Below are 27,661 nucleotides of genomic sequence, written 5' to 3'. Positions count from 1 at the left end.
AAAAATTGTATTATGGAGAGTCTGAGATCTACCCAAGCATAGATTAAATAAATTCAAAGCTGACTGTGAATTATGTGCTGGCCTTCTCTAGAATAGGAGACAATATGATTAAGCCACCCGTGTGGCTGTAGTACTTTAATATTTCACCTATTCATCATATATAGATTGTTGAGCAAAGAACAAATAAATTATGACAAGTAAACGTGGGCATGGGAAGGCAGGAAACATTGAACAAACATCGGCGACCCTATAATTGAGATCTAAAATGAAACCACATGAGTAGGTCCATGACGTTGAACAGCATGAGATTCCTCCTGTCTCATCTTGTTTCTATATAAATTGGGTTCTAAACAAGGGGTTACCCATCACTTTGCAAGACTAATTTGTACAGAATTTGAGTTAGCCTTTTCCATCTTGTGGGAAAAAGAAATGGCTCCTTCTCCTTTTCATCCTAAAGCTTCACGCCATGCTCGTTCCATCAGTTTGCCATCCAGAACTCATCCGCTTACTCTTCAAGTTGAGGAGCAATTGCACAGATTAAGGGCTTCAGAAGCCACCTCATCATCTTTGGCGTCGTCATCATCAATATCTTACAACTTGGGTGGCCTCAAAGATTTATATGACAACGTCAATGATTTCCTTCACTTGCCACAGACACAACAAACATTAGCCCAAGAACGAAGAGAGAACTGGGTTGATGAGGTTTTGGATGGATCTCTCAGGATGCTGGATGTGTGTGGTACAGCAAGGGATGTTCTTTCACAGATGAAAGACTGTGTGACAGAGCTTCAATCTTCCCTCCATAGAATAAGAGGGGAATCTGGCCTAGCAAATGAAGTTGAAGCATAAAACACGTCCAGGAAGAAGGTCACTAAGGTGATAAGAAAGTACCTTGGAGATCTAAGGAAAGTACAGAAGCAGCGTGCATTCTCCTCCCTCTTAGACAAAAACCACAGCATTGCTGCCATGGTTAGTGTGCTAAGAGAAGTGGAAGCAATCACCCTCTCCATGTTTGAGTCCCTGCTGTCGTTCCTATCTGGACCAAAGACGATGTCAAGGCCTAATGGTTGGTCTTTGGTTTCCAAATTGATTAATAAGAAATGTGTGGCAGAAGATGAGGAAGTGATGGAGAGAAGTGAATTTGAGAAGGTGGATGTCACGTTGGGTGCCTTCATTGGCCATCAGACACACAAAGGCTTCGAGTTGAGGCATGTTGAAGCACAGAAGCTTTTGGAAACAATGGAGTTGAGCATCCGGGATTTTGAGAGTGGACTGGAATGCATTTTTCGGAGTTTGATCAAAACCAGAGTCACCCTCCTCAACATCCTCAACCAATAGCATAAGTTGTCTTCCATCAGTTCCCACAATTTTTTTTTTCCTTCTAGGGAATTGCCTTGGGATTTCACTTTGTACATAAAAAAGGAATACATATATACAGAATATTCTGATTAAACACATACATCAGTTCATATAAATATCAAGAGCATCTTCACTCTTCATATCTCTTGTTTGCTTACTTCTAAAAATTTGCTTAAATTACATATTCTACCATTCAACAATTTATACTGCTTGATGTAACATTGAGAACCATTAACTATCATACCATGGGCATCAAATACCCTTTCACTGCTTAGCTATCTGCAGAGAACTCCTTGTCCCAATCTGATATCAGCTCAAATAAAATTCTAAATCAGATAAAATGTATTTGTACTGTTCAAATTATATGTTACGAGGCCTAGACAACAAGTTGACCATCATCTTGATGCCTAATTTACTGCATAATATAAAACAAATGATAAAATAATAAATATGCACACGAGTGACACTACCTTGTCTCCTCTGCAGATGGTTCACCAGTGCATACTTAATAATTTAAACAGCCCTCTAGAGATTTGAACCTCAACCATGTGTATTATGTTCAGCATTGTCAATAGAAAGTAAATAAACAGAATGGACAGCAAGGATGGGTATGGATCTGACATACTAAGGAAACAATTATAATCTCAAGATGCTTGAATTCATTAAAATTTGATGGTGTCTTCATGTGCTCTTGATATTGACTTTAATTATTTGCTTTAAGTGCGGGTTCACGATGTTATAAATTCTTTGTTATCTAAGAAAAAGGTTTGTTGGGCATAACAAATTGCTGTTATCATAATTATGTGAGTTCAACAAAGAAAATTGTTTATGTCCCCTACCTATTTTGCTCCATCAATGGGAGATAAACTATTCCATTCAACACATGGGGACTTCTTTTGTTTAGGTGGCAAAGGAGTCATACGACCTCACAGAACTTCTTATCATGTTTCTTCTTCTTAATTTGAATACATCAGTAAATTTGAAACTAGTGATAATTTGTATACATCACCTATTCTTTCTTTCTCTCCCTCCTTTTTTTTATCCCCTTCTTTGCCTCTCTTAGTCCATTTACTCAAAGGTTGAAGTTTTCGAGCTCAGGTTTGGTGCTTTAAAATAGGATGGAAAGGATGTGTCAAAATGAGTGGATCCATTGCCCCTATTGAGATGTGTTGGTAATGTCAAGAAGGGTTTGGAACAGAAATCATATATAAAATAAGAACTAAGGGACTTCTCCCAGTATACTTACCTCAGTTTCTTTTTTCTTTTCTTCTTGTTTTCCAAACCCTCCCCACTTCTTTCTACCCTTTTGAACATTTTCTTTTCCATCATCTCATGGCTCACCATGGATCTGGGCTTCCTAGGAAAATTGTCTAGTGATTAAGGTTATAGAGTAGTGAAGCTCTAGCATTGATGACAGTAATAATAAATCAATACCACACATGAGGGGGCTGATGTCCCCTTGTTTCCAGTGCCACACCAAAACTTTGCTCATAATAATCATTGTTCCCGTTGAAGTCCTTGGAGCCTTTGCCTATCCAGATATGTGAAAAAGTAATGGAGATCCATTATCAGTCTGAGATCTGCCAACATTTAGCTTATATGTGCTGGCCTTCTCTTACATAGGAGACAAGGTGGTTAAATTGTTAAACCAATTGTGTGCTTGTAGTATTTTAAGTTTCAATCATTCATCATATATATCTTGTTGAGCTAAGAACAAATAAATTACAATAAGAAGCGAAAGCGAGCATGGGAGGCAGGAGACATTGAACAAACATCAGCGACCATATCGTTTAGATCTAAAATGAAACCATATGAGTAGCCCATGATGTTAAATGTATGAGATTCCTCATGTCTCCTCTTGTTTCTATATAAATTGGGTTCCAAATCATGGGAGAACCATCGCCTCCTCAAGCCTAATCTGTACAGAGTTTTGTGTTAGCCCTTGTCTTTCTAATTGGAAGAAAAAGAAATGGCTCCCTCTCCTCTGCATCCTAAATCTTCACGCCATGCTCGTTCCATCAGTTTGCCCTCCAGATCTCATCCTCTGACTCTTCAAGTTGAGGGCCAATTGCACAGGTTAAGGGCTTCAGAAGCCACCTCATCATCAATGTGCTTCAACTTGGGTGGCCTCAAAGATTTATATGATGGCGTCAATGATTTGCTTCATTTGCCATTGACCCAACAAACATTAGCCCAAGAACTAGGACAGAAATGGGTGGATGAGGTGTTGGATGGATCTCTCAGGTCGCTGGATGTGTGTGGTACAGCAAGGGATGTTCTTTCACAGATGAAACAATCTGTGACAGAGCTTCAATCTTCCGTCCGTAGAATAAGAGGTGAATCTGGTCTATCAAATGAAGTTGAAGCATACAACATGTCCAGGAAGAAGGTGACTAAGGTGATCAGCAAGTGCCTTGGAGATCTAAGGAAAGTACAGAAGCAGCGTGCACTTTCATCTCTCTTGGACAAAAACCATGACATTGTTGCCATGGTTAGTGTGCTAAGAGAAGTGGAAGTAATCACCCTCTCCATGTTCGAGTCCCTACTGTCGTTCGTATCTCGGCCAAAGGCGATGCCGAGGCCTAACGGTTGGTCTTTGGTTTCGAAATTGATTAACAAGAAACGTGTGGCAGAAGATGAGGAAGTGATGGAGAGATGTGAATTTGAGAAGGTGGATGTCGTGTTGAGTGCCTTCGTTGGCCATAAGACACACAAAGGCTTCGAGTTTAGGCATGTTGAAGCACAGAAGCGATTGGAGACATTGGAGTTGAGCATCCAAGATCTAGAGGATGGATTGGAATGCATCTTCCGGAGTTTGATCAAAACCAGGGTCACCCTCCTCAACATCCTCAACCACTAGCATACTTGTGATTGGAAATACTCAACCCTCTTTCTCTTCCATCGGCTTCCCATATTTTTTTCTTGGGAGTTGCCTTTGGTTTTCACTTTGTACATGCAAAAGGAATTCATGTATACAGTATATTTCTGATTAAATACATACTTCAGCACAAACAAAAAACTGAAAGCATCTTCTTTCTTTATATCTCTCATCTACTTCTATTAATTTGTTTGAGCATTGAAGGTTGATACTCTTACCTTTTCAAAAATTTTAGTGTTTGATGAAACATTACAACCCATTAACTATCATGCCATGGACATTAGATACACTTTAGCTGGTTAGCTATTTGGGGAGAACTCCCTACTACAGTTTGATCAGCAGGCTGCATACTTACTTACAGGGGCAATTGATGTATATGATGAATGTAACATAAGATCAAAGAAACCAATCAAAGAGGCAAAGAAATAGTAATGGCTGATATGTTTACTATATTTATCAGAGAAGCATGAAGAAGCCCATATTCTAAGCTTTACATAATTATTACCATTTAACATTTTCTCATACATAATTGGTTGAAATGTTTCAAAATTTTTAAGATGATGTTTTGCTGACTTAAACAACTAAACTATCTTTCTAATTGAAGGTTTTACATTTGTTGATAGATAGATAGACGATTGTTCCCTAGACATAGAAGAGCTAAAAACTTGTTTGTTGAACATTGATTAGGTAAAATTTTCTTGTTGAAGATTGATTAGGTACATACTTACATAATCATAAGTTCCAGAAAGCAAAAAAAAAGTTATCGAGTGTTTTTATTCCTTTGGAATTTGAAGTTCTGCAGATCTTTAGAGCAGGAAACAGGAGGGTAATCAGAAACTTGACGCAGTTGTGTTGAATTCAGAATTAGTTACCTTACTCTCAAGCAATGTCAATGTAAAATGGCAGTCAATGAGATCTTGGTCGTGGCTTTGATTCTCTATTTACACATGAATTTGTGCATGTAAAACAATTAATTGTAAAACTAAGTACACCCATGAGGGGGTTGATGTCCTTCATTTCCCAAAAGCTACAGTGCCACACCAAAAACTGCTCTAGTTGTCACATTATACCCTAACCGTGCCCGAACACTCTGCCCGGGTAGGTTCCACCACCTCCTTATTAGAGCCACTGGGGTACTGAGCCGGGTAGGGAACTGGAGGAGATAATTTTCCCTCCCAGTAATGCAAAGAGGTTTCAATCAAACTTCATATCATCGCAAAAATAGAATGGTACTATGGAGAGTCTGAGATCTACCCAAGCATAGATTAAACAAATTCAAAGCTGATGGTGAATTATGTGCTGGCCTTCTCTAGAATAGGAGACAAGATGATTAAGCCACCCGTGTGGCTGTAGTATTTTAATATTTCACCTATTCATCATATATAGATTGTTGAGCTAAGAACAAATAAATTACGATAAGAAGTGAACGTTGGCATGGGAAGGCAGGAAACATTGAGCAAACATCGGCGACCCCAACCCTATAATTGAGATCTAAAATGAAACCACATGAGCAGGCCCATGATGTTGAACAGCATGAGATTCCTCCTGTCTCATCTTGTTTCTATATAAATTGGGTTCTAAACAAGGGGTTACCAATCACTTTTCAAGACTAATTTGTACAGAATTAGAGTTAAGCCTTTTCCATCTTGTGGGAAAAAGAAATGGCTCCCTCTCCTTTTTATCCTAAGGCTTTTCACATCATGCTCGTTCAATCAGTTTGCCATCCAGATCTCATCCTCTTACTCTTCAAGTTAAGGAGCAGTTGCACAGATTAAAGGCTTCAGAAGACACCTCATCATCATCATCATCATCATCAATATCTTACCACTTGGGTGGCCTGAAAGATTTATATGATAGCGTATCAATGGTTTGCTTCCTTTGCCAGAGACCCAACACACATTAGCCCAAGAACTAGGAAGAGTGGGATGAGTGCATTACATTCTACACCAAACTTAATTGCTACAGGGTGATCGATCTTGTATGTGGCACTGCCTAATTTACTCAAATAACAAAAAATGGGGTCTCACAGCATAAACAGTGAGATATGTCTTCACAAAGACAAAAGAAGGATAAACAACAGGAAGAAGAAGAAATTCTGAAATTTAATAAACCAATGCAATAGAGTATGAATATGAAAGCACCAACCACTCATCCCTACAGTTAATGTAAAATGGGGGAAGCTGTAAAAATCATACATCAGTTAAAGAAAAATTCTACATCAGTTAAAACTGTCTTATTACTGTTCAAATTATATGTTATGAAGCCTAATGTGCTGTACATGACCTTGTGTTCCTCTGCAGATGGTTCTCCAGTGCATACCTAATAATTTAAACAACTCTCTAGAGATTCGAACCCCAACCATGTGTATTATATTCAGCGTTGTCAATGGAAAATCAATAACCAGAAGGGAGAGCCAGACGTGGCATTTGTACTTTCCTTCTGGTAGGAGACAATTAGAATCTCAAGATGCTTGAATTCAATAAAATTTTATGGTGTCCTCGTGTGATCTTGATATTGACTTCAATTATTTTCTTGTGTGTGGATTTCATGATGTGATAAACTCTTTGTTTTCTAAGAAAAAGGTTCGTTGGGCATAACAAACTGCTGTTTATCATAATTAATTATGTGATTTCAACCCAGGAAATTGTTTATTTCCCCATACAGTTTTACTCCCATCATTGGGGTAATAATAAACTATTAAGGCGATGGGTGAATCAAGGTGGTCGAGGGGTGGAAAAACTTAGGGCGACACCAACCAAGGTGCCCCAAAACAAACCACCTGGGCGCCTAGGTGACGCCTTGACAGCCTTGATGTATACATTATTTTGAGCTGCACATATTAATTCAGCATCGAAATATTTGTTGTAATGCATAATCCTATTTCCAACTTGCAAAGGTGAAATCCACTGGAATTTCCTTTCAGGGAAAAAGGATGTCATGCAAAGATTTGAAATTGAGAATTGCACAGATAGTCCTATTGTCCAACAAGACTAGTCTTCAACCATCAAATGCCAGCTAACAAATGTACACCTCAGCCTTCTGTCCGACGAGGATCCAGTTGACTGACCTTCCCTCTTACTTCTAAACAGATACAAATAAGGTATCCTTCCACCAATAAAGATTTTGTTGGAGATCTGCCAATATTTAGCTTGTATGTGCTGGCCTTCTCTTACTTGGGAGACAAGATGATTAAGCCACCCGTGCGGCTGTAGTATTTTAATATTTCACCTATTCATCATATAACAGATTGTTGAGCTAAGAACAAAAATTATGATACGAAGTGTACGTGGGCATGGGAAGGCAGGAAACATTGAACAAACATCGGCAAACCTATCATTGAGATCTAAAATCAAACCAGCACCACCAGGCCCCCATGATGTTGAACAGCATGAGATTCCACTTGTCTCATCTCGTTTCTATATAAATTGGGTTCTAAACAAGGTATTACCCATCACTTTGCAAGACTAATTTGTACAGAATTTGAGTTAGCCCTTTTCCATCTTGTGAGAAAAAGAATGGCTCCCTCTCCTTTTCATCTTAAAGCTTCACGCCATGCTCGTTCCATCAGTTTGCCATCCAGATCTCATCCTCTTACTCATCAACTTGAGGAGCAGTTGCACAGATTAAGGGCTTCAGAAGCCACCTCATCATCATCAATATCTTACAACTTGGGTGGCCTCAAAGATTTATATGACAGCGTCAATGATTTCCTTCTTTTGCCACAGACCCAACAAACATTAGCCCAAGAACGAGGAGAGAAATGGGTTGATGAGGTGTTGGATGGATCTCTCAGGTCGCTGGATATGTGTGGTACAGCAAGGGATATCCTTTCCCAGATGAAAGAATGTGTGACAGAGCTTCAATCTTCCCTCCGTAGAATAAGAGGGGAATCTGGCCTAGCAAATGAAGTTGAAGCATACAATGCGTCCAGGAAGAAGGTGACTAAGGTAATAAGCAAGTGCCTTCGAGATCTAAAGAAAGTACAGAAGCAGCGTGCATTTTCATCTCTCTTAGACAAAAACCATGGCATTGTCGCCACGGTTAGTATGCTAAGAGAAGTGGAAGCAATCACCCTCAGCATGTTCGAATCCCTACTATCATTCGTATCTCGATCAAAGGCTATGCCGAGGCATACTGGTTGGTCTTTGGTTTCCAAATTGATGAATAAGAATCCTGTGCCATGTGATAAGAAAGAAATGGAGAGAAGTGGATTTGAGATGGTGGATGTCACACTGAGCGCTCTCCTTGGCCACAAGACACACAAGGGCCTTGAGTGCAGGCAAGTTGAAGCACAGAAGCAACTGGAGACAATGGAATTGAGCATCAGGGATCTTGAGAATGGACTGGAATGCATTTTCCCGAGTTTGATCAAAACCAGAGTCACCCTCCTCAACATCCTAAACCAGTAGCATACATCAGTTTTGTCTTCCTTCAGTTCCCATAACTTTTTTTTCTTCAAGGGAATTGCCTTGGGATTTCACTTTGTACATAAAAAAGGAATACATATATACAGAATATTCTGATTAAATACATACATCAGTTTATATAAATATCAAGAGCATCTTTTATCTCCATATCTCTTATTTGCAAGCTTCTAAAAATTTGCTTGAAGTGCATACTCTACCTTTCAACAATTTATACTGCTTCATGTAACATTAAGAACCATTAACTATCATACCATGGGCATCAGATATCCTTTCACTGCTTAGCTATCTGCAGAGAACTCCTTGACACAATCCCATCAGGCAGCATAACACCTGCCAACAGAAGCATTTAATGTCAATAAATGAGTTGCATGAGAGCACGATGAGTGCAGAATATTCCACACCAAACTTAGATGGTACTAGGAGATCCTGTGGCAGCCAGATAACTCAAATATCATAAAATGGCAAAGGCAAAAAGGGGGAGAAAAAGGGACAAACAACAGGAAGAAGAAGAGAAACTCAGAAAAATAATAAACTTATTCCATATGGTATGGCAGCACCAAGCTCTCATCCCTACGGTTAATGTAAAAAGGGGGAACGTTTCAAAATCATACATCAGGTAAAGTAAAATTCTAAGTCAATTAAAATGTATTAGTATTGTTATAATTATATGTTACGAGCCTAGACAACAAGTTGACCATCATTTTGATGCCTAATGTGCTGCACACTATTTAATAAATGAGAATATAATAAATACCAACCATGTGTATTATATTCAGCATTGTCAATAGAAAATCAATAAACAGAAGGGAGTGCCAGGACTGGTATGGATCTCACATATTAAGGAGACAATTATTATAATCTCAAGATGCTTTAATTCAATAAATTTTTTATGGTGTTCTCATGTGATCTTTATATTGACTTTAATTATTTTCTTAAGTGTGGATTTCACGATGGTGTAAACTCTTTGTCATCTAAGAAAAAGTTTTGTTGGGCATAACAAACTGCTGCTATCATCATTGTGTGAGTTCAACTTAGGAAATTGTTTATATCCCCTGACTGTTTTCCTCTCATCAATGGAGTAATAAACTATTCCATCCAACACATGGGGTCTTCTTTGTTTAGGAGGCAAAGGAATTATACGACCTCACAGAACTTCTTTAATACATCAATAATAAATTTGAAACTTGTAATAATATGAATAACTCCTAATAAGATAAAAGTGCCCCATCAAACACTGCTCTAATTGTCACATTATCTCTGTTTAATTCCTTTGAGGTTTTGCTCCCCAGAAATACAAAAAGGTTTCAATCAAACTTCATAGATCAGTGCAAAAAGAGAATGCTATGGCGAGTCTGAGTCTACCCAATCATAGCTTAATTCAAATCAAAGCAGCTTGTGAATTATGAGATAGCCTTATCTAGACTAGGAGACAAGATGATTAAGCCACAAGTGTAGTTGTAGTATTTTAATATTTCACCTATTCATCATATAATGATTGTTGAACTAAGAACAAATAAATTATGGTAAGTGAACATGCGTATGGGAAGGCAGGAGACATTGCACAAACATCGGGGACACTATCATTGAGATCTAAAATGAAACCACATGAGTAGCCCATGATGTTGAACAGCATGATTCCTCCTGCCTCATCTTGTTTCTATATAAATTGGGTTCTAAATGAGGGATGACCCATCACTTTGCAAGACTAATTTGTACATAATTTGAGTTATTCTGTTCTATCTTGTGACAAAGAAATGGCTCCCTCTCCTTTCCATCCTAAAGCTTCACGTTATGCTCGTTCCATCAGTTTGCCATCCATATCTCATCCACTTAATCTTCAAGTTCAGGAGCAGTTGCATAGGTTAAGAGATTCAAAAGCCACCTCATCATCATTGGTGTCGTCATCATCATCAATATCTTACAACTTGGGTGCCCTGAAAGATTTCCTTCATTTGCCACAGAGCCAACAAACATTAGCCCAAGAATGAGGAGAAAAATGGATTGATGAGGTGTTGGATGGATCTCTCAGGTCGCTGGATGTGTGTGGTACAGCAAGGGATGCTCTTTCACAGATGAAACAATGTGTGACAGAGCTTCAATCTTCCCTCCATAGAATAAGAGGGAAATCTGGTCTAGCAAATGAAGTTGAAGCATACAACATGTCCAGGAAGAAGGTGACTAAGGTGATCAGCAAGTGCCTTGGAGATCTAAGGAAAGTACTAAAGCAGGGTGCATTTTCATCTCTCTTATGCAAAAACCATGACATTGTTGCCACGGTTAGTGTGCTAAGAGAAGTGGAAGCAATCACCCTCAGCATGTTCGAGTCCGTACTATCATTCTTATCTCGATCAAAGGCTATGCCGAGGCCTAATGATTGGTCTTTGGTTTCCAAATTGATGAATAAGAATCCTAGGGCTTGTGATAAGAAAGAAAAGGAGAGATGCGGATTTGAGATGGTGGATGTCACAGTGGGCGCCCTCCTTGGCCACAAGACACACAAGGGCCTTGAGTGCAGGCAAGTTGAAGCCCAGAAGCTATTGGAGACACTGGAGTTGAGCATCCGGGATCTTGAGAATGGACTGGAATGCATTTTCCGGAGTTTGATCAATACCAGAGTCACCCTCCTCAATATCCTCAACCAGCAGCATACTTTGTCTTCCATAGGCACCCACATTTTTTTTATTCTAGGGAATTGCCTTAGGATTTCACTTTGTACATGGAAAAGGAATACATGTATACAGAATATAATATTAGATATACACATCAGCTCATATAAATTTTGAGAGCATCTTCTCTCTTCATATCTCTTATTTGCTTGCTTCTAAAATTTGAAGTGCATACTCTACCTTTTAATAATTTATACTTCGTAATATAACATTAAGAACCATTAACTATCAATCTATCATAACATCGGCATCAATTACCCTTTCACTGCTTAGCTATCAGCAGAGAACTCCTTATCACAATCCGATCAGGCTGCATAACACTCACCAACAGGAGCATTCAATGTCAATAAATGTGTTGCAGGACAACACTGTAGGAAGAACAGGATGAGTGTATAACATTCTACACCAAACTTAATTGCTACGGGGCGATCTTGTGGCAGCCTGATAACTCAAATATCATAAAATGGGGTCTCACTGCATAAACAGTAAGATATAATGAACCAACCATGTCTTCACAAAGACAAAAAGGAAAGAAAGAAAAAGACAGCAGGAAGAAGAAAAAATTCTGAAATTTTATAAACTAATGCAATAGTATATGGAAGCACCAAGCTCTCATCCCTACAGTTACTGTAAAAAGGGGGGAAGTGTCAAAACCATACATCAGCTAAATTAAAATGCGACATCGGTTAAAATGTATTATTACTGCTCAAATTATATGTTATGAAGCCTAGACAACAAGTTGACCATCATCTTGATGCCCAATGTGCTGCAATTTATATAGTAAATGAAAAAATAAGAACTACACACACGAGTGACACGACCTTGTCTCCTCTGCAAATGGTTCACCAGTGCGTACTTAAATAATTTAAACAGACATCTAGAGATTCGAACCCCAACCATGTGTATTATATTCAAAGCCTTATCAATAAAAAATTAATATCCAGAAGGGAGAGCCAAACGTGGCATTTACACTTTCCTTCCAAGTAGAAATAGATGTTTATTGTGGTTATGGAACATGGATGTCACATACTAAGCAGGCAATTAGAATCTCAAGATGCTTGAATGCAATAAAATTTGATGGTATCCTCATGTGATCTCGATATTGACTTTAATTATTTTCTTAAGTGTGGATTTCATGATGTTATAAACTCTTTGTTATATAAGAAAAATATTTGTTGGGCATAACAAACTGCTGTTATCATAATTATGTGAGTTCAACCCAGGAAATTGTTTGTGTCCCCTTACTGGTCTCCTCCCATCAATGGGGTAATAAACTATTCCATTCAACACATGGGGCCTTCTTTTGTTTAGGAGGCAGAGGAGTCATACGACCCTACAGAACTAACTCTTAGGAGGCAGAGGAGCCATACGACCCTACAGAACTCTTAGGAGGCAGAGGAGTCATACAACCTTACAGATCTCTCTCCTTTTTTTATCCCCTTCTTTGCCCCTCTTAGTCCATTTAAAATAGGACGAAATTCATGTGTCAAAACTGAGTAGATCCATTGACCCCATTGAAATGTGTTGGTAGTGTCAAAACAGGTTTGGAACAGAAGTCATATATAAAAAATAAGAACTAAGGGACTTTTCTCTACATACTTCCTCTGTTTCTTTCTCTTTTCCTCTTGTTTTTCAAGCCCCTCCTAACTTCTTTATACCCTTTAGTACATTTTCCTTTCCACCATCTCATGGCTCACCATGGACCAAGCTAAGGATAGGGCTTTAAGTTCAATAGGGTTGTATTCAAGTTTTTTAGATATCCAATCCACTGCCTTTGCTAATCAACGCTAAAAGTCATACAATAAAGCAAATACATATAAATAGCATGTCTCACTTCCTACTTGCTTTAGCATACCAATTTTAGCAATATAAGAAAAAGTTAAGAGAGGGTTGAATGTTTAGGCTTTTGAATAAGCTACTAACAGATGTTAATCTAGAGAATACCATGTTTTAGTGGGGAAAATTGTTACCAAAGGCACCTGTTGTACATGTTAATTCACATTGAAATATTTGCTGTAATGCATAACCTGTTACCAACTTGCAGAGGCGAAATCCACTGGAATTTCCTTAAAGGAAAAAAGGATGCCATGGCAGTGATTTGAAATTGAGAATTGCACAGATAGTCCTATGGTCCAAGAAGACTAGTCTTCAACAATCAAATACCAGCTCAAAAGGTACTCCTCAGCCTTCTGTCCAACGAGGAACTAGTAGACTGACCCTCCCTCTCACTTCTAAGAAGATGCAAATAAGCTATCCTTCCACCAATAAATAGTTTGTCTAAAAATCTTAGCATAGGGCCAGATAAGAAGCACTAACAGTAATTACCATGGATCTGGGCCTCCTAGGAAGATTCTCTAGTGATAAAGGGTGTAAAGAAGTGAAGCTCTAGTATTGATGACAATAATAATAATAATAATAATAACAACAACAACAATAATAATATAAATAGATAAACAAATTATCGTAAAACTAATAAGAGATACCACACACAAGGGGGGGGTGATCTCCCCTTGTTTATAGTGCCAAATCAAAACTTTCCTCATAATAATCATTGCTCCTGTTGAAGTCCTTGGAGCCTTTGCCTTCTCAGATATGTGAATTAAGTTAAGGAAATCCATTATCAGCCTGAGATCTGCCAACATTTAGCTTATATGTGCTGGCCTTCTCTTACTTAGGAGTCAAGGTGGTATTTTAAGTTTCACTCCTCCATCATATACATCTTGCTGAGCTAAAAATAAATAAATTATGATAAGAGGCGAAAGTGGGCATAGGAAGGCAGGAGACATTGAGAAAAATTCGGCAACCATATGGTTTAAATCTGAAATGAAACCAGATGAGTAGCCCATGATATTTTATGTATGAGATTCCTTATTTCTCCTCTTGTTTCAATATAAATTGGGTTCTAAACCAGGGGATACCCATGCAAGACTAATTTGTACAGAATTTTGTGTTAGCCCCTTATCTTTCTTGGGAGAAAAAGAGATGGCTCCCTCTCCTTTGCATCCTAAAGCTTCACACCAAGCTCGTTCCATCAGTTTGCCCTCTCGATCTCATCCTCTAACTCTTCAAGTTGAGGGGCAACTGCACAGGTTAAGGGCTCCAGAAGCCACCTCATCATCTTCAGCATCATTATCATCAATATGCTACAACTTGGGTGGCCTCAAAGATTTATATGACAGCGTCAATGATTTGCTCCATTTGCCATTGACCAAACAAACATTAGCCCAAGAACAAGGAGAGAAATGGGTTGATGAGGTGTTGGATGGATCTCTCAGGTTGCTGGATGTGTGTGGTACAGCAAGGGATGTTCTTTCACAGATGAAAAAATGTGTGACAGAGCTTCAATCTTCCCTCCGTAGAATAAGATGGGAACCAGGTCTACCAAATGAAGTTGAAACATACGTCGTGTCCAAGAAGGTGACTAAGGTGATCAGCAAGTGCCTTGGAGATCTAAGGAAAGTACAGAAGCAGCGTGCATTTTCATCTCTCTTAGACAAAAACTGTGACATTGTTGCCATGGTTAGTGTGCTAAGAGAAATGGAAGCAATCACCCTCTCCATGTTCGGTTCCTTACTGTCGTTCGTATCTTGGCCAAAGGCAATGCCAAGGCCCAACAGTTGGTCTTTGGTTTCCAAATTGATTGACAAGAAACATGTGGCAGAAGATGAGGAAGTGATGGAGATATGTGAATTTGAGAAGGTGGATGTCGCAGTGGGTGCCTTCGTTGGCCATAAGACACACAAAAGCTTCAAGTTGAGGCATGCTGAAACACAGAAGCGATTGGAGACATTGGAGTTGAGCATCCAGGATCTTGAGGATGGATTGGAATGCATCTTCCGGAGTTGATCAAAACCAGGGTCAACCTCCTCAACATTCTCAACCACTAGCATACTTGTCCTTGGAAATACTCAATCCTTTTTTGTCTTTCATCGGCTTCCCCCATAGTTTTTTCTTGGGAAATTGCCTTTGGATTTCACATTGTACATGCAAAAGGAATTCATGTATACAGTATATTTTTTATTAAATATATACTTCAGCACAGAGAAATATTTCATTATCTCTTATCTACTTCTATGATTTTGTTGGCGCATTGAAGTTGATACTCTCTACCTTTCAAAAATTTATAGAGCTTGATGTAACATTACAATCCATTAACAATCATACCACAGACATCAGATAACCTTTAGTTGGTTAGCCATTCTCAGAGAACTCCCTATTACAGTCTGATCAGGCTGCTGAACACCCACCAACTGGGGCATTTGATGTTGATAAAAGTGTTGCAGGAAAGTGCTAAAGGAAGAGAGCAACAAGTGCATAACATTCTGCCCCATATTGAATTGCAACAGGGTGATCTTTCAATTGTTTGATAACTCAAATATTATAAAAAGCAGTCTAAGGACAAAAACAGTGAAATACTTTGCATCTACAAAGAAGAAAGAGAAGAAGAAATACAATGAGCTAATGCAGAGGGTATGGATGCACCAAGCTCTAATCTCTCTTTTTTTGGGGGTGGATCCAAGCTCTCATCTTTACTAGAGGTATACAATGAAAAATAACTATTACTAGGCAACACTTAAAATCGTCAAATTCCAAACCCAGCCTGCCCAAGAGATTGGTTCATATACCCTACGTGTATGCTTCATGTATGGTTAGGTGATGACATGTATCCTTTTGCTTCCACAAATGCCCCTTCATGTTACCACTAAAAGTACATGAAGGGACATTTCTGGAAGCAAAAGAACACATGCCATCACCTAATCGTACATGAAGCGTACAGTTACGGGAAAGTGATCAAGGTTTCCTACGCAACCCCCCCCCCACCCCCATTTCCCCAAAAAAAAAATGTGATATAAGGTCAAATCAACCACTAAAAGAGGCAAAGAGACGATATCCTAATGGCTGATATCAGAAAATCATAAAGAAGCTCATATTCTAAGCTTTATGTAATTATAACCATTCATATTAATGTAGAACTAAATTAGGGTTAATTTAGTCCCAAATAAAACCCACAAACCCAATTGGAAACAAAGGCAGAATTAGAAAGTTTATGAAATCAACCAAACCAGCCAAAGGAATTCTCCCAGCTTCGGATCGAATGATGCTTGTATAGGATACAAACACTGCTGAAAGTTGCAATTGATTCTGATGGTTGAATTGGAAGATCTGGCTGCAACACCAGAATACAAGGTTAAGAGTTATCTCACAAACCAGCATTTTGTTTGGGCTCCAATGAGGATCGAGTGGAGGCCTTCTAGAGTAGCTGATCTGCAACAAATTTGGTGTAATTTTGATGGACGAAATGAAGTTATGAAGGGGTAATGAAAATAGAAAGTTTGTGAATATGGAGGATTCCAGCCAATGGAATGGGGGAGAAGTGGGGATCGAATGGAGGGGGTGATGGTGTGAGGTGATGCTCCAAAGCTCTGCAGGTTTTGATGAAGGAATATGGAGATATCCTACTCTGAAGTTGCAGCAGAGAGACAACTCGTAGGAGCAGCAGAGGTCTTCAATCGATTGGTACAGCAAGAGCAGCAACAGCAACAATACTTTGGGCACTGGGGAACAGCAGCAGCAGCCTTCGGATGATCTTCACAATGGTTATAATAACCACAGTAACACAGCAGCACAAAAAGATCGATGGCCAGGCAGAGAAGATAGAAGAGAAGGGGGTAGGGGAATGGCTCTCTCAGCCTGGGTCTCTCACCCACAGCTATCCCAGCTGTAGAAACATGAAATTTCTCCCATGGCAACATGGCCTGAAAATTCTATTCTCCAAAATCTGTTTCTATTACAAGAGGGGCTGCCTTATTAATGGAATAGATCAGCTTACAAAATTAGAAACTTGAGAAATAGTAACGTCTAAAAGAAATAGCAACTTCTAAAACGAGAAACCTAATGAAAATAGAAACTAGGCTTTATAGTTCAGCCAACATGCAAAGAACAAAATTAGAAACTAGTAAATATCGTAACTACTAAAGGCTGCAAATATAGAAGCTAAGGTGCACCAATCCTAGTTGACTTGTCCAAGGAGAAGCTGTCAAAATTGTGGAGCATCTTTGGGAAGCTTTGAGAAGCCCTGCTGAGCTGGCTCGAACTGGTCCTGCTGGGCAGGCTCGAGTTGGTCCAGTTCTGGCCCAAAAAGGACCTGGTTCAATGGTTCTTCTGCTTCTTCCTCTTCTGGCCAGAATCTACATCACATATTTTTGTCATACATAATTGGTAGAAACATTTCAACATTTTTATGATGTTTTCTAATAACTGCTGCCATAAATATCATTCACTTATAAATAGAAGAGGTTAATTTGTTTTTGCTGGACATTGATTGGAATCTCGGAAACATGACACACTTGTGTTGAAATGAGAGTTAGTCGTATTACTCTCATGCAGTCAATTTTAAAATGGAAATTTCATGAGATCTTGATCATGGCATTGATTGTCTCCTTAAACATGTATATGTGTGTGTTACTAATCTGTTTCCTGTAACAATTTATTGTAAAACTAAGTACACCCATGATGAGGTTGATGTCCTTCATTTCCATAATAAGATAAAGTGCCACACCAAACACTGCTCAGTTTGTCACATTATCCCTGTTTAATTCCTTTGAGGCCTTGCTCCCTAGAAATGCAAAAAGGTTTCAATCAAACTTTATAAATCATTGCAAAACTAGAATGGTCTGGCGAGTCTGAGATCTACTCAATCAGCTTAAATCAAATCAAAGCAGACTGTGAATTATGTGTTGGCCTGCTCTAGAATAGGAGACAACATGATTAAGCCACCAATGTGATTGTAGTATTTTAATATTTCACCTGTTCATCATATACAGATTGTTGAGCTAAGAACAAACAAAAAATTATGATAAGTGAATGTGGGTATGGGAAGGCAGGAGACATTGAACAAACATCGGGGACCCTATCATTGAGATCTAAAATGAAACCACATGATTAGCCAATGATGTTGAACAGCATGATTCCTCCAGTCTCATCTTGTTTCTAGACAAATTCGGCTCTAAATGAGGGATGACCCATCACTTTGCAAGACTAATTTGTACAGAATTTGAGTTATCCTTTTCCATCTTGTGACAAAAAGAAATGGTTCCTTCTCCTATTCATCCTAAAGCTTCACGTCATGCTCGTTCCATCAGTTTGCCATCCAGATCTCATCCTCTTACTCTTCAAGTTCAGGAGCAGTTCCACAGGGTAAGGGCTTCAGAAGCCACCTCATCATCTTTGGCAGCGTCATCATCATCAATATCTTAACTTGGATGGCCTCAAAGATCTATATGACTGCGTCAATGATTTCCTTCATTTGCCACAAACCCAACAAACATTAGGCGAAGAACGAGGAGAGAAATGGGTTGATGAGGTGTTGGATGGATCTCTCAAGTCGCTGGATGTGTGTGGTACAGCAAGGGATGTCCATTCACAGATGAAAGAATGTGTGACAGAGCTTCAACCTTCCCTCCGTAGAATAAGAGGGGAATCTGGCCCAGCAAATGAAGTTGAAGCATACAACGCGTCCAGGAAGAAGGTGACTAAGGTGATAAGCAAGTGCCTTGGAGATCTAAAGAAAGTACAGAAGTAGCGTGCATTTTCCTCTCTCTTAGACAAAAACCACAGCATTGTTGCTATGGTCAGTGTGCTAAGTAAGAGAAGTGGAAGCAATCACCCTCTCCATGTTCGAGTCCCTGATGTCATTCCTATCTGGAACAAAGGCAATGTCAAGGCCTAAAGGTTGGCCTTTCGTTTCCAAATTGATTAACAAAAAACATGTGGCTGAAATTGCAGAAGAGAGGGAGAGGTGAATTTGAGAAGGTGGATGTCACATCGGGCGGCCCTCCTTGGCCATAAGACACACAAAGGCTTAGAGTTGAGGGGTATTGAAGCACAGAAACGATTGGAGGCTGTGGAGTTGAGCATCCAAGATCTTGAGGATGGACTGGACCGCGTCTTCCGGAGTTTGATCAAAACCAGAGTCACTCTTCTCAACATCCTCAACCAGTAGCGTCCTTGGAAATACTCAACCCTTTTTGTGATTTTCTCTTCCATCGGCTTCCCATATTTTTTTCAAGGGAATTGCCTTTGGATTTCACTTTGTACATGCAAAAGGAATTCATGTACAGTCTATTCTGAAAAAATACATATTTCAGCACATAGAAATATTTCTTTATATCTCTTATTAGATGCTTCTATGATTTTGTTTGAGCGTTGAAGTTGATACTCTACCTTTCAAAAATTTCTAGTGCTTGATATAACATTACGGTCCATTAACTATTATACCATTGACATTAGATACTCTTTAGCTGGTTAGCCATCCGCAGAGAACTCCCTATTACTATCTGATCAGGCTGCACAACACCCACCAACTGGGGCATTTGATGTCGATACAAGTGTTGTAGGAAATTGCTATAGCAAAAGTGCAACGGTGCAAAACAGTATACCCCATATTGAATTGCAATAGGGTGATCTTGTGGCTACTTGATAACTCAAATATCATAATAAGGGGGTTTGAGGACAAAAACAGTGAAATACATTGTATCTAAAAAGAAGAATAAATAAAATGAACTAATGCAAGACGGTACGAACGCACCAAGTTCTCATCTTTACTATAGGTAAGAAATGGGAAATAACAATTACAAGCCAGCACTTAAATTGTCCAAGTCCTTACCCTGCCTGCCCAAGAGTTTGGATCACCTACCCTACGAGTATGCTTCACAAATGGTTAGGTGATGACATGTATCTTTTTGCTTCCAATAATGTCCTTCCATGCTGGCACTAAGAGTGCATAAAAGGACATTTATGAAAGCAAAAGAACACATGTCATCACCTAGCCATCGCATAAGTCATCCGGGTTCCCTGCACAACCCCCCCTCCCCAAAAAAAACATGAAAATACCAAAATATGTTAATGTAGCCTAGGTGAAATAAATCTCACTTAGGACCAGGTTCTGTCTTAGGGCTGGCCGAATGGACAGATTAGGGTTACTAGAGCAGAAGTTAGGGTTAGGAATGGGAGATTGAGTTAGGGTTTATTGGATAATGGTCTGCAGGATTTTAGGAGTCTATTAGTATAGGATCTAACTAGGTTTAAATAAGAAATAGAAATTCAGAATATTAGGGTTAGGGTTTTGGGTTTTAGGACTAAAGAGGATAAAGGGATCTAGGGTTTCTAGAGGGAATCAGGCCAAGAGCTTCTGGCTGAGTGTCACAGAGGTAGGGAATAGGGTTCGGCTGAAGTATGGGATGATTTGGATGGCTGGTTTAGGGTTGTTAGGGTGAAATGGAGAAGAGAGGAAATTAGGGTTTAGTTGTTGAGATGAAGGCTGCAGGTTAGGTCGAGTGGAAGGTCTGCTGTGAGGGATCTGTGGTTAGAAGTTTAATGAAAACTGATGGTCAGATCTGTAGTTACGAAGGAATCCTAGTTAAAATAGGAGTTGCAGATTTAATGGGGTTGAGGGTTATGGAAGTTGATAGAGGATGTAGGGCTGGGTTAGGGAATAAGAAGGAACTAATTAATTGCAGAATTCTATAACAGCTTACTTGTAATAGAAGAACTTCAATGGCAGCAACTCGAAGAGCTTGATTGAAGAAGAAGAAGAACCTCCCGATCTACGAGATACAAAGAGTCGCTGGATTTCTCCAACCCTAGCCCTTGATATAACTCACAAGGGGTCTTGATATAACACACAAGACAGAGAAGCAGAAGCAGCAAGAAGAAACAAAACTTCAAACATAATAGGTAGGGGAGCCTCCCACGATTCTACTATTTATAATAATAAAGGGGGGCCAAAAGGCCTTACAAATAATCAATCTAAAGCAATCCTAATCAGATTAGGAGTTGGGATTCCTAATCTGAATCCTAATTATAAAACATAGAATAAACTTATACTCTAAATAGGAGTATAAGTGTAAACAACTAAAACAAATAAAATAAAATACTAATCCCTCTAAAATCGTGGAGGGGAACTAAGAAGATAAACCATGAAAAAGATTGTTTTAACCCTAGGCTAAAAGAACAAACAAATAAAAAGGCTCCAACGAAAAATCAAAGAACAGCCAAATTAATCATGGTTTCGGCTTCTGCATCATAGGTAATATAAGATCAAATCAACCACTAAAAGAGGCAAAGAAATAGAATCCTAATAGCTGATATGTTTGGTATATTTACCAAAGAAGCATCAAGAAGCTCAAAATCTAAGTTTTATGTAATTGTCACCTTTCATATTATAAAAATACCAAAAAAGGTAACATAAGATCGAATCAACCACTAAAAGAGGCAAAGAAATAGAATCCTAATGGCTGACATGTTTAGTATATTTACCAGAGAAGCATGAAGAAGCTCAAAATCTAAGCTTTACGTAATTTTGATCAGATTGACAGTGGAGAGGTAGCAAATCAAGGTTGGATGGATACGTGAATGCCAATGAAGAGATGGTTGCCTAGGATGGACATCTCACTTGAAAGAAGCACAAGCGTGCCATCAAACCAGCTTTGCCAGATCGTACAAAATTGTCTTAGAGCACAAGTGAAGCTCATGATAGGCGAGCAATCACGCACATAGTTTAGCGGTTTTTTGTGCTGTGCGGTCTTCTTTCAGGACCCGATGCTTTGTTTTTGTTGTTTCAGCCTATGTTTTGGAGTGCACTTCAAGCTGACAGCTTGCAGCCTTCGAGTTAGGGAATAAATCCACTTCATTTGCTTATGCGGCTTTTGATGCCTTCACTTAACCTTAAGCAGACATAGCGTTATACTTTCAATGCTTTCGAGATTGAATCGAATCAATCTCAAAAGCATTGCTGTCAATTGGTTTGGTTCGATCTGGTCCAACAGCCACCCCCTCCGAAGCCCAACAAGACTGAACTTCTGAAACATGGGAAGCTTCCGAAGTGGGTTTTCCCACCTCAAAGACAGAAAACTATTCAGAAATAGATACAAAAAAATGAGAAACTTACTCTACCGGAAAGGGTGGGCGTTGGGTGGGGAAGCTCAATGAGAATATGCTAGCATGGATTTGTTCGTCTATTCTGTTCCCAGGTACGGAGTCAACAGATGGGGCTAAGTGAACATTTATAGATTGCTGGTAAAGGCATTCTGCAAGCATAGAAAAGAAAAAAACCTTGTCGGTGTTCTTAAAGTCAATATGTATATGACATAAATGAGCTCCTGGACCATGTAAAAGGACCTACTGAAAAGAAATGGTAGTCTGCCCAGTAACCAATGATATGCTGATCAACTCATGTGATTTGAACGACGATGGGGAATCATATTCCCATTCTAACCAGGTGTCAAATTTTGTGGTCCACCATATAGTTGACTTTCTTCTATAAACTTCGGTACTCAATAGATGGGGTTTTCTGGTCAAAAACAGTCTAGGAAAGGAAGCTTTATTATACTGTAAAGCAAACTACATTGCTGCTGCAACTTGCCACTTGAGTACAGAATGACATGACAACATGCCCATGAAGTTTGGGTTCCAACTAAGCTGAGACCTAACAAATTGAAGAGATCACCAACCAAAAAGGATTTGTGGGTTGATCAACAGACAAGGTTGAAAGTGGCAAATCCGAAATGTCCAAATTATGGGTAACCCCCTGGTTTTGCACTTTGGCTACAAATAGAAGCTTTTGAATATTCCTTATTTTTCATAAACAAACAACACATGGAAGAGTAGAAGGCAACAATTGAGCGGAACTTGCCAAATGGAAAGGGGGTGAATGGAGGAAAATGCAGACACCCTATAGCAGCCAACCCAGCCACCATGTTTCAGAACTGTCATCTTGGATCAATTAAGGATGTTGAATAGGCAATCCAATAGCTAACCTGCAGTCAATCCATCCTTAAGATCCCAGACATTTTGACTCCAGTCTTTTCACATTTCTAACTCACAGCCAATTCATCCCCAACATGCATGACCTCAACGTAAGACCTACCTTCTCTTTCCCAATGATATCTTCCCTCAACCTGCTGCCACTCCCAGCCTGTATGTCTAGGTTGGATTAACTCTGTTGTCACAAGGTAGAAGGGAAACTATGCTCATTCTCCAATATCTTCAGCAACCATACTAACCTCCCTGCTTATTTTCCAGAACGTCAATTGCAAATACAGAAAACAATCCTAGGTTGATGAGAAGACATCTCTTGTAAGGCAACACATCCAAAAACAGGGTACATCCAGCTCAGCCCAATTCCACTCTAGGCCAAGCTGTAGCTGAAGAAAATCATCAACATGATCACACAATTCTTCAACAGCATCCAATAGATCCATTACATTGCAGATAAATATAATCAGGTGGCTTCTAAAGCTCTGAACTGCAACTACTGCTCTTCCGTGGGAGGCGTTCAGGGATGAGATATAGAATAGAGGGCAGTCTAACAGAGAAAGCATGACAAACAAATTGTACAGGTTGCAGCAGAGGCAGCCATGTTCCCCATGGTAGAAGCCTAGCACCAAGAAGCATAACTCATCCTAAAGAGAAAGGACTCCCAACCATGCATCTCATATATAGATGAGAACAAGGAAGAGACATGAAGAATCTCATTCTGAATTGGTGGGTTTGCTAGGTGGTAGAACTTCCTACATCTTAACCGATGTCGTAGCAATGTTTCTTGCACATACTACCCCGAGCATGAAGTATATGAAATACATTGTACAATGCCCATGCGTGGAAATATAATTAACACACACAAAGCGTTGGAAATCTACCACCATGTCCCCCAAACGGGTAAACCAAGGCCACATACTGTGTTGCTTAATCTGGCACTCAGAGATTCAAACCGACCAGTTCTCAACAAAATAAGAGATCCAGATCAACTGTGTGTGCTGCCCCAATTGTTTTAATTTTCAATCGGAGACTCCATGTGTTGGTGTAAGACCATTAGGTATGGCATCATCTTCGTTTCGTACAACAATTATGGGAGACAATTGGAATCCCGACTGATCAGACTTCCATTTTTTAGGAGAAATAATGTTCCTGCGATCTAGATCATATTAGCTGGGTAGTAACTCGCATGCTTGGGTTTAACAGGAGAGAACAGGATTTTTTTAATTAATCAACCCATGTCCCAGGATAAACGACAGTACCAACAGACAGTACCAACAAGCTGAGACAAAAGAAAATTAGATCAATGAGGATAACAGAAGATGCGTACCTCCGACCAGAAGAACCATTGCCGAGTCAGATCCAAAATGAAAGCACATGACCTGTTGAAGGAGACTTGAAGCGGCAGGAGGATAGATTCCTCGTGTCTCCCTCTCTTCCTTGCATCAATGCACATATATACAGGAGAGGCCAATGAGCGGTGTCATTCGGACTCAATAGCGGGTTGAGGTGCTAGGCTTCCTTCTGCATTTTATTTTCTTGCCAGAAAGGAAGAAACTAAATGGCTGCCTCTTCCGAAACTACAAGCTCAAAGCACGCTAGATGCATCAGCTTGCCCTCTCGATCTCACCCACTCACCCAAAGAGTTGAGAAGCAGTTGTGCAGATTAAGGTCTTCTTCGGAAGCCACCTCCTATTGTTCCTCATCGTCACTGCATCAGAACTTGGGTTGCCTTACAGATTTGTACGATTGCATCGACGAATTGACTCAATTGCCGCACACCCAACAAGCCTTGGCCCATGGTCGACACGACCCATGGATAGAAGATGTGTCGGATGCATCTCTGAGGCTGGCGGATGCATGTGGTACCACCAGAGATGCCCTGTCCCTGATGAAGGAACACTTGCAAGACCTTCAATCAGCCCTTCGGAGGAGAAGGGGAGGAGAGATCGGTCCGGAAAAGGAAATTGCCAGGTATCTCTCTTCCAGGAAGAAGATGAACAAAGAGATCCGCAACTGCCTTGCGGAGTTGAAGCGGAAAGGAAGCAAGCGCCCTTCCTCCATTACCCTAGACGGAGACCATGATGACCTTGTGGCTACCTTAAGCATACTCAAGGAAGTGGAAACCGTCACTGTGTCCACATTGGAATCCATGTTGTCGTTTGTGTCGAATCCCAAGACTCGATCGAAGGCGAGTGGATGGTCATTGTTCTCCAGAATGGTGCAGACGCAGCGTATAGCCTGCGAGGAGCAGGCATTAGAGATGAATGAAGTAGAGAAAGTAGATATGGCATTATCAGCCCTCGTAAATCACAAGTCATGCAAAGGCAATGAAACCAAGCAAGTCCAAATCCAAGATGTGCAGCAATGGTTGGAAGGTTTGGAGTTGAGCATCAAAGATCTGGAGGAGGGATTACAGTGCATGTTCAGGCGCTTAATCAAGAGCAGGGTCTCGCTTCTCAACATCCTCAGCCATTAGTCATTCATTACGTTACCAAACACGGCCATCCGCACTTCATCTTGTTTTTTCCCAAAGATGAAGTATATCCGGAATTCCGGATCATACATGTTCAGAGTTGTACCATGCTACTGTACACAGTACATGAATACAAAAACGATAAATACAAGTCTATACATTTATTTGGATTCTAATATGTTGCTACCATCGTTTATTTTTTTTGTTTTTATTCTCTCTTCATTTCTTTTTTTTTTTCCATTGAATCAAACTAGATTAGCTTAATTATGACGCAATAGATACTCTTCGTCTAAGTAGAAGGGTAGAGTATTAGTGACTGTCAAAAACACCCTCGATGGAAGAACAATTTTCTCATTAGTTTGGGAAGGAAGAAATGGAGTTCTTTCTCAACTAGCTCAACTCGTTCTCCCGTTTATAGGGTGAAATCTTAGTGGGCCGAGACAGGTCAGCCTAAAATTCAAGGCTGAAGCTGAACAATGAGATCTTTGTTCATGGGGACATGTACCCAAAATTATTCAGCAACCACACAAGAACTTTACAGGCCATATACAACAATTCAACCTTATCCCAATTAAATGGGTTTAGCTACAAGGGTCATTGTCCTCCAATCAGTCCTATTTGAGGTCATACTTAATACAAGACCTAAGTTATGCATGTCTTTTCATCATTCTTGTAGATTAAATCGATGCTGATCGAAGTGGGGCTATGAGGGAGACTTTTTAATGGTTAAATTATACTTCCAGGAAACAACAGTTTAATGGAACAGAATAGTAGAAAAAGAAGTAGGCTTAAGATTGTATGATTTCACCTCAGTACTTGATGTACTATAGATCTATTTATAGGATGAAGAAGGAATGTCTTGAATTCACATAGTTTAGAGGTCATGCGTACTATACTCACTTGGGTTTGAGTTTGGAAATAGCCTCTCTGTAAAAAGCAAGGGTGAGGTTGTGTACATAATTTTTTAGCGTAGGGGACGTGATCAAGCAACCTACTCTTTTCCCATATTTTATACTATACGTGGGCAGGAAAAATGGTTACAAATTTTTATCCTGTTTTTTTCTAAATCGATTCAATGGCCTTCCCTGAACCATCTCAAATTAGGCCCATTTTTACAGATCCAAACCTGGATCGGAATCGGCCAAGACCCATCTGGATCATGATTTAAAAAATCAGGAATGGGATCATTGAATCAGTATAGGAATCGGTAGTGACCGATCCTAATTTCGACTAATCTGACACGATCGATTCACACTCAAAACTCTAGAAATTTCCCTGATTTCGGATCTGTGGACCAATTCTAGGGTTATTAAAGGCGGATTTCGATCGATTTGGACCAATCCGGATCGGTATCCATCATTGTCCGATTCCGTGTTTTAAAAGTTAAAACCTTCATCTGGATCCCAATTTTTTTCTTTCAAACCAAGATAGGAGAGTGAAGACAAACTGAATAAAGTCAAGAAAGAAAAAATCTACGATAATGGTTTCTCCACCTCTCGTATCATCACAGCCTCACAGAGTCACAGGACAAAGATCTCGAATGATCTAAAAACTCTACCAAGAGTCTTCGTTTGATACGATCCTACTAATGAAGGATGAAATTTCCATCCTCTCCATTCATCTTGAATGCGAACGTGCTACTCTGTTAACCGCTCATCTTATGGGACCAGATTCGGATGTTCTACTCTGGATTCTCTGGACTCCCAAATATCTGTTTAGGCTCCATTCTCAGACTACTAGTACTAGCCCTTCACGGCAGGCTTCCTTTTTTAATTATTAACGAATAAAAGGAGAAATAAGTAAAAATGATTGGATGGTACGCCGACCACGTAAATGTCATAGATGCTACACCTTTCTTCCATTTTGTTGGTTACTGGTGTCAAATAAAATCAGATTTTAGAGGGAAGAAGATCTAAATAGAGAGAGAGGCCTGGGGTTCCGGAGTTCTATCGAAAAGTTCCCTACTCCCACTCCTTACTGTGTAAAGCTTAAAGCCTCTCAGTAAAGAAAGTGTTTTCTTCTGCTAAAGAATTCACAAATT

At 39.6% G+C, this 27,661-nt stretch overlaps 4 protein-coding genes and 1 pseudogene across 4 annotated transcripts; all 5 read left to right on the top strand.

Moving 5' to 3' along the window:
- On the top strand, window positions 1-1,580 carry LOC122658288. The gene is made up of 2 exons (XM_043853208.1): window positions 1-843; window positions 916-1,580. Exons 1-2 carry the CDS (start codon window positions 430-432, stop codon window positions 1,336-1,338), a joined length of 837 nt encoding a protein of 278 aa, XP_043709143.1. The 5' UTR covers window positions 1-429; the 3' UTR covers window positions 1,339-1,580.
- Window positions 1,581-3,328: 1,748 nt separating this feature from the next.
- On the top strand, window positions 3,329-4,219 carry LOC122658287. The gene has a single exon (XM_043853207.1). It carries the CDS (start codon window positions 3,329-3,331, stop codon window positions 4,217-4,219), a length of 891 nt encoding a protein of 296 aa, XP_043709142.1.
- Window positions 4,220-7,616: 3,397 nt separating this feature from the next.
- On the top strand, window positions 7,617-15,176 carry LOC122658286. Its single transcript, XM_043853206.1, has 3 exons — window positions 7,617-8,010; window positions 10,674-10,838; window positions 14,748-15,176. Exons 1-3 carry the CDS (start codon window positions 7,753-7,755, stop codon window positions 15,174-15,176), a joined length of 852 nt encoding a protein of 283 aa, XP_043709141.1. The 5' UTR covers window positions 7,617-7,752.
- A 3,243-nt stretch (window positions 15,177-18,419) lies between these two features.
- On the top strand, window positions 18,420-19,332 carry LOC122658284 (annotated as a pseudogene).
- Window positions 19,333-24,618: 5,286 nt separating this feature from the next.
- On the top strand, window positions 24,619-25,681 carry LOC122658779. The gene has a single exon (XM_043853894.1). The coding sequence runs from the start codon at window positions 24,706-24,708 to the stop codon at window positions 25,621-25,623; it is 918 nt and encodes a 305-aa protein (XP_043709829.1). The 5' UTR covers window positions 24,619-24,705; the 3' UTR covers window positions 25,624-25,681.
- Window positions 25,682-27,661: the final 1,980 nt, after the last annotated feature.

This window comes from Telopea speciosissima, chromosome 4, assembly GCF_018873765.1.
Source record: "Telopea speciosissima isolate NSW1024214 ecotype Mountain lineage chromosome 4, Tspe_v1, whole genome shotgun sequence".
In the NCBI taxonomy this organism is placed as follows: Eukaryota; Viridiplantae; Streptophyta; class Magnoliopsida; order Proteales; family Proteaceae; genus Telopea; species Telopea speciosissima.
Note: the sequence above shows the minus strand (reverse complement) of the source record. Positions and strands in the feature narration are given on the sequence as shown.

Excerpts from the sequence above, each read along its gene's own strand:
- LOC122658288 (XM_043853208.1), top strand. The coding sequence starts at position 430 with ATGGCTCCTTCTCCTTTTCATCCTAAAGCTTCACGCCATGCTCGTTCC. Across the intron at positions 844-915 it reads GCCTAGCAAATGAAGTTGAA|AAGCAGCGTGCATTCTCCTC; the intron begins GCATAAAACACG and ends AGGAAAGTACAG.
- LOC122658779 (XM_043853894.1), top strand. The coding sequence starts at position 24,706 with ATGGCTGCCTCTTCCGAAACTACAAGCTCAAAGCACGCTAGATGCATC.
- LOC122658287 (XM_043853207.1), top strand. The coding sequence starts at position 3,329 with ATGGCTCCCTCTCCTCTGCATCCTAAATCTTCACGCCATGCTCGTTCC.
- LOC122658286 (XM_043853206.1), top strand. The coding sequence starts at position 7,753 with ATGGCTCCCTCTCCTTTTCATCTTAAAGCTTCACGCCATGCTCGTTCC. Across the intron at positions 8,011-10,673 it reads GAGAGAAATGGGTTGATGAG|GTGTTGGATGGATCTCTCAG; the intron begins GTGTTGGATGGA and ends TGGATTGATGAG. Across the intron at positions 10,839-14,747 it reads ACAACATGTCCAGGAAGAAG|GTGACTAAGGTGATCAGCAA; the intron begins GTGACTAAGGTG and ends GTGTCCAAGAAG.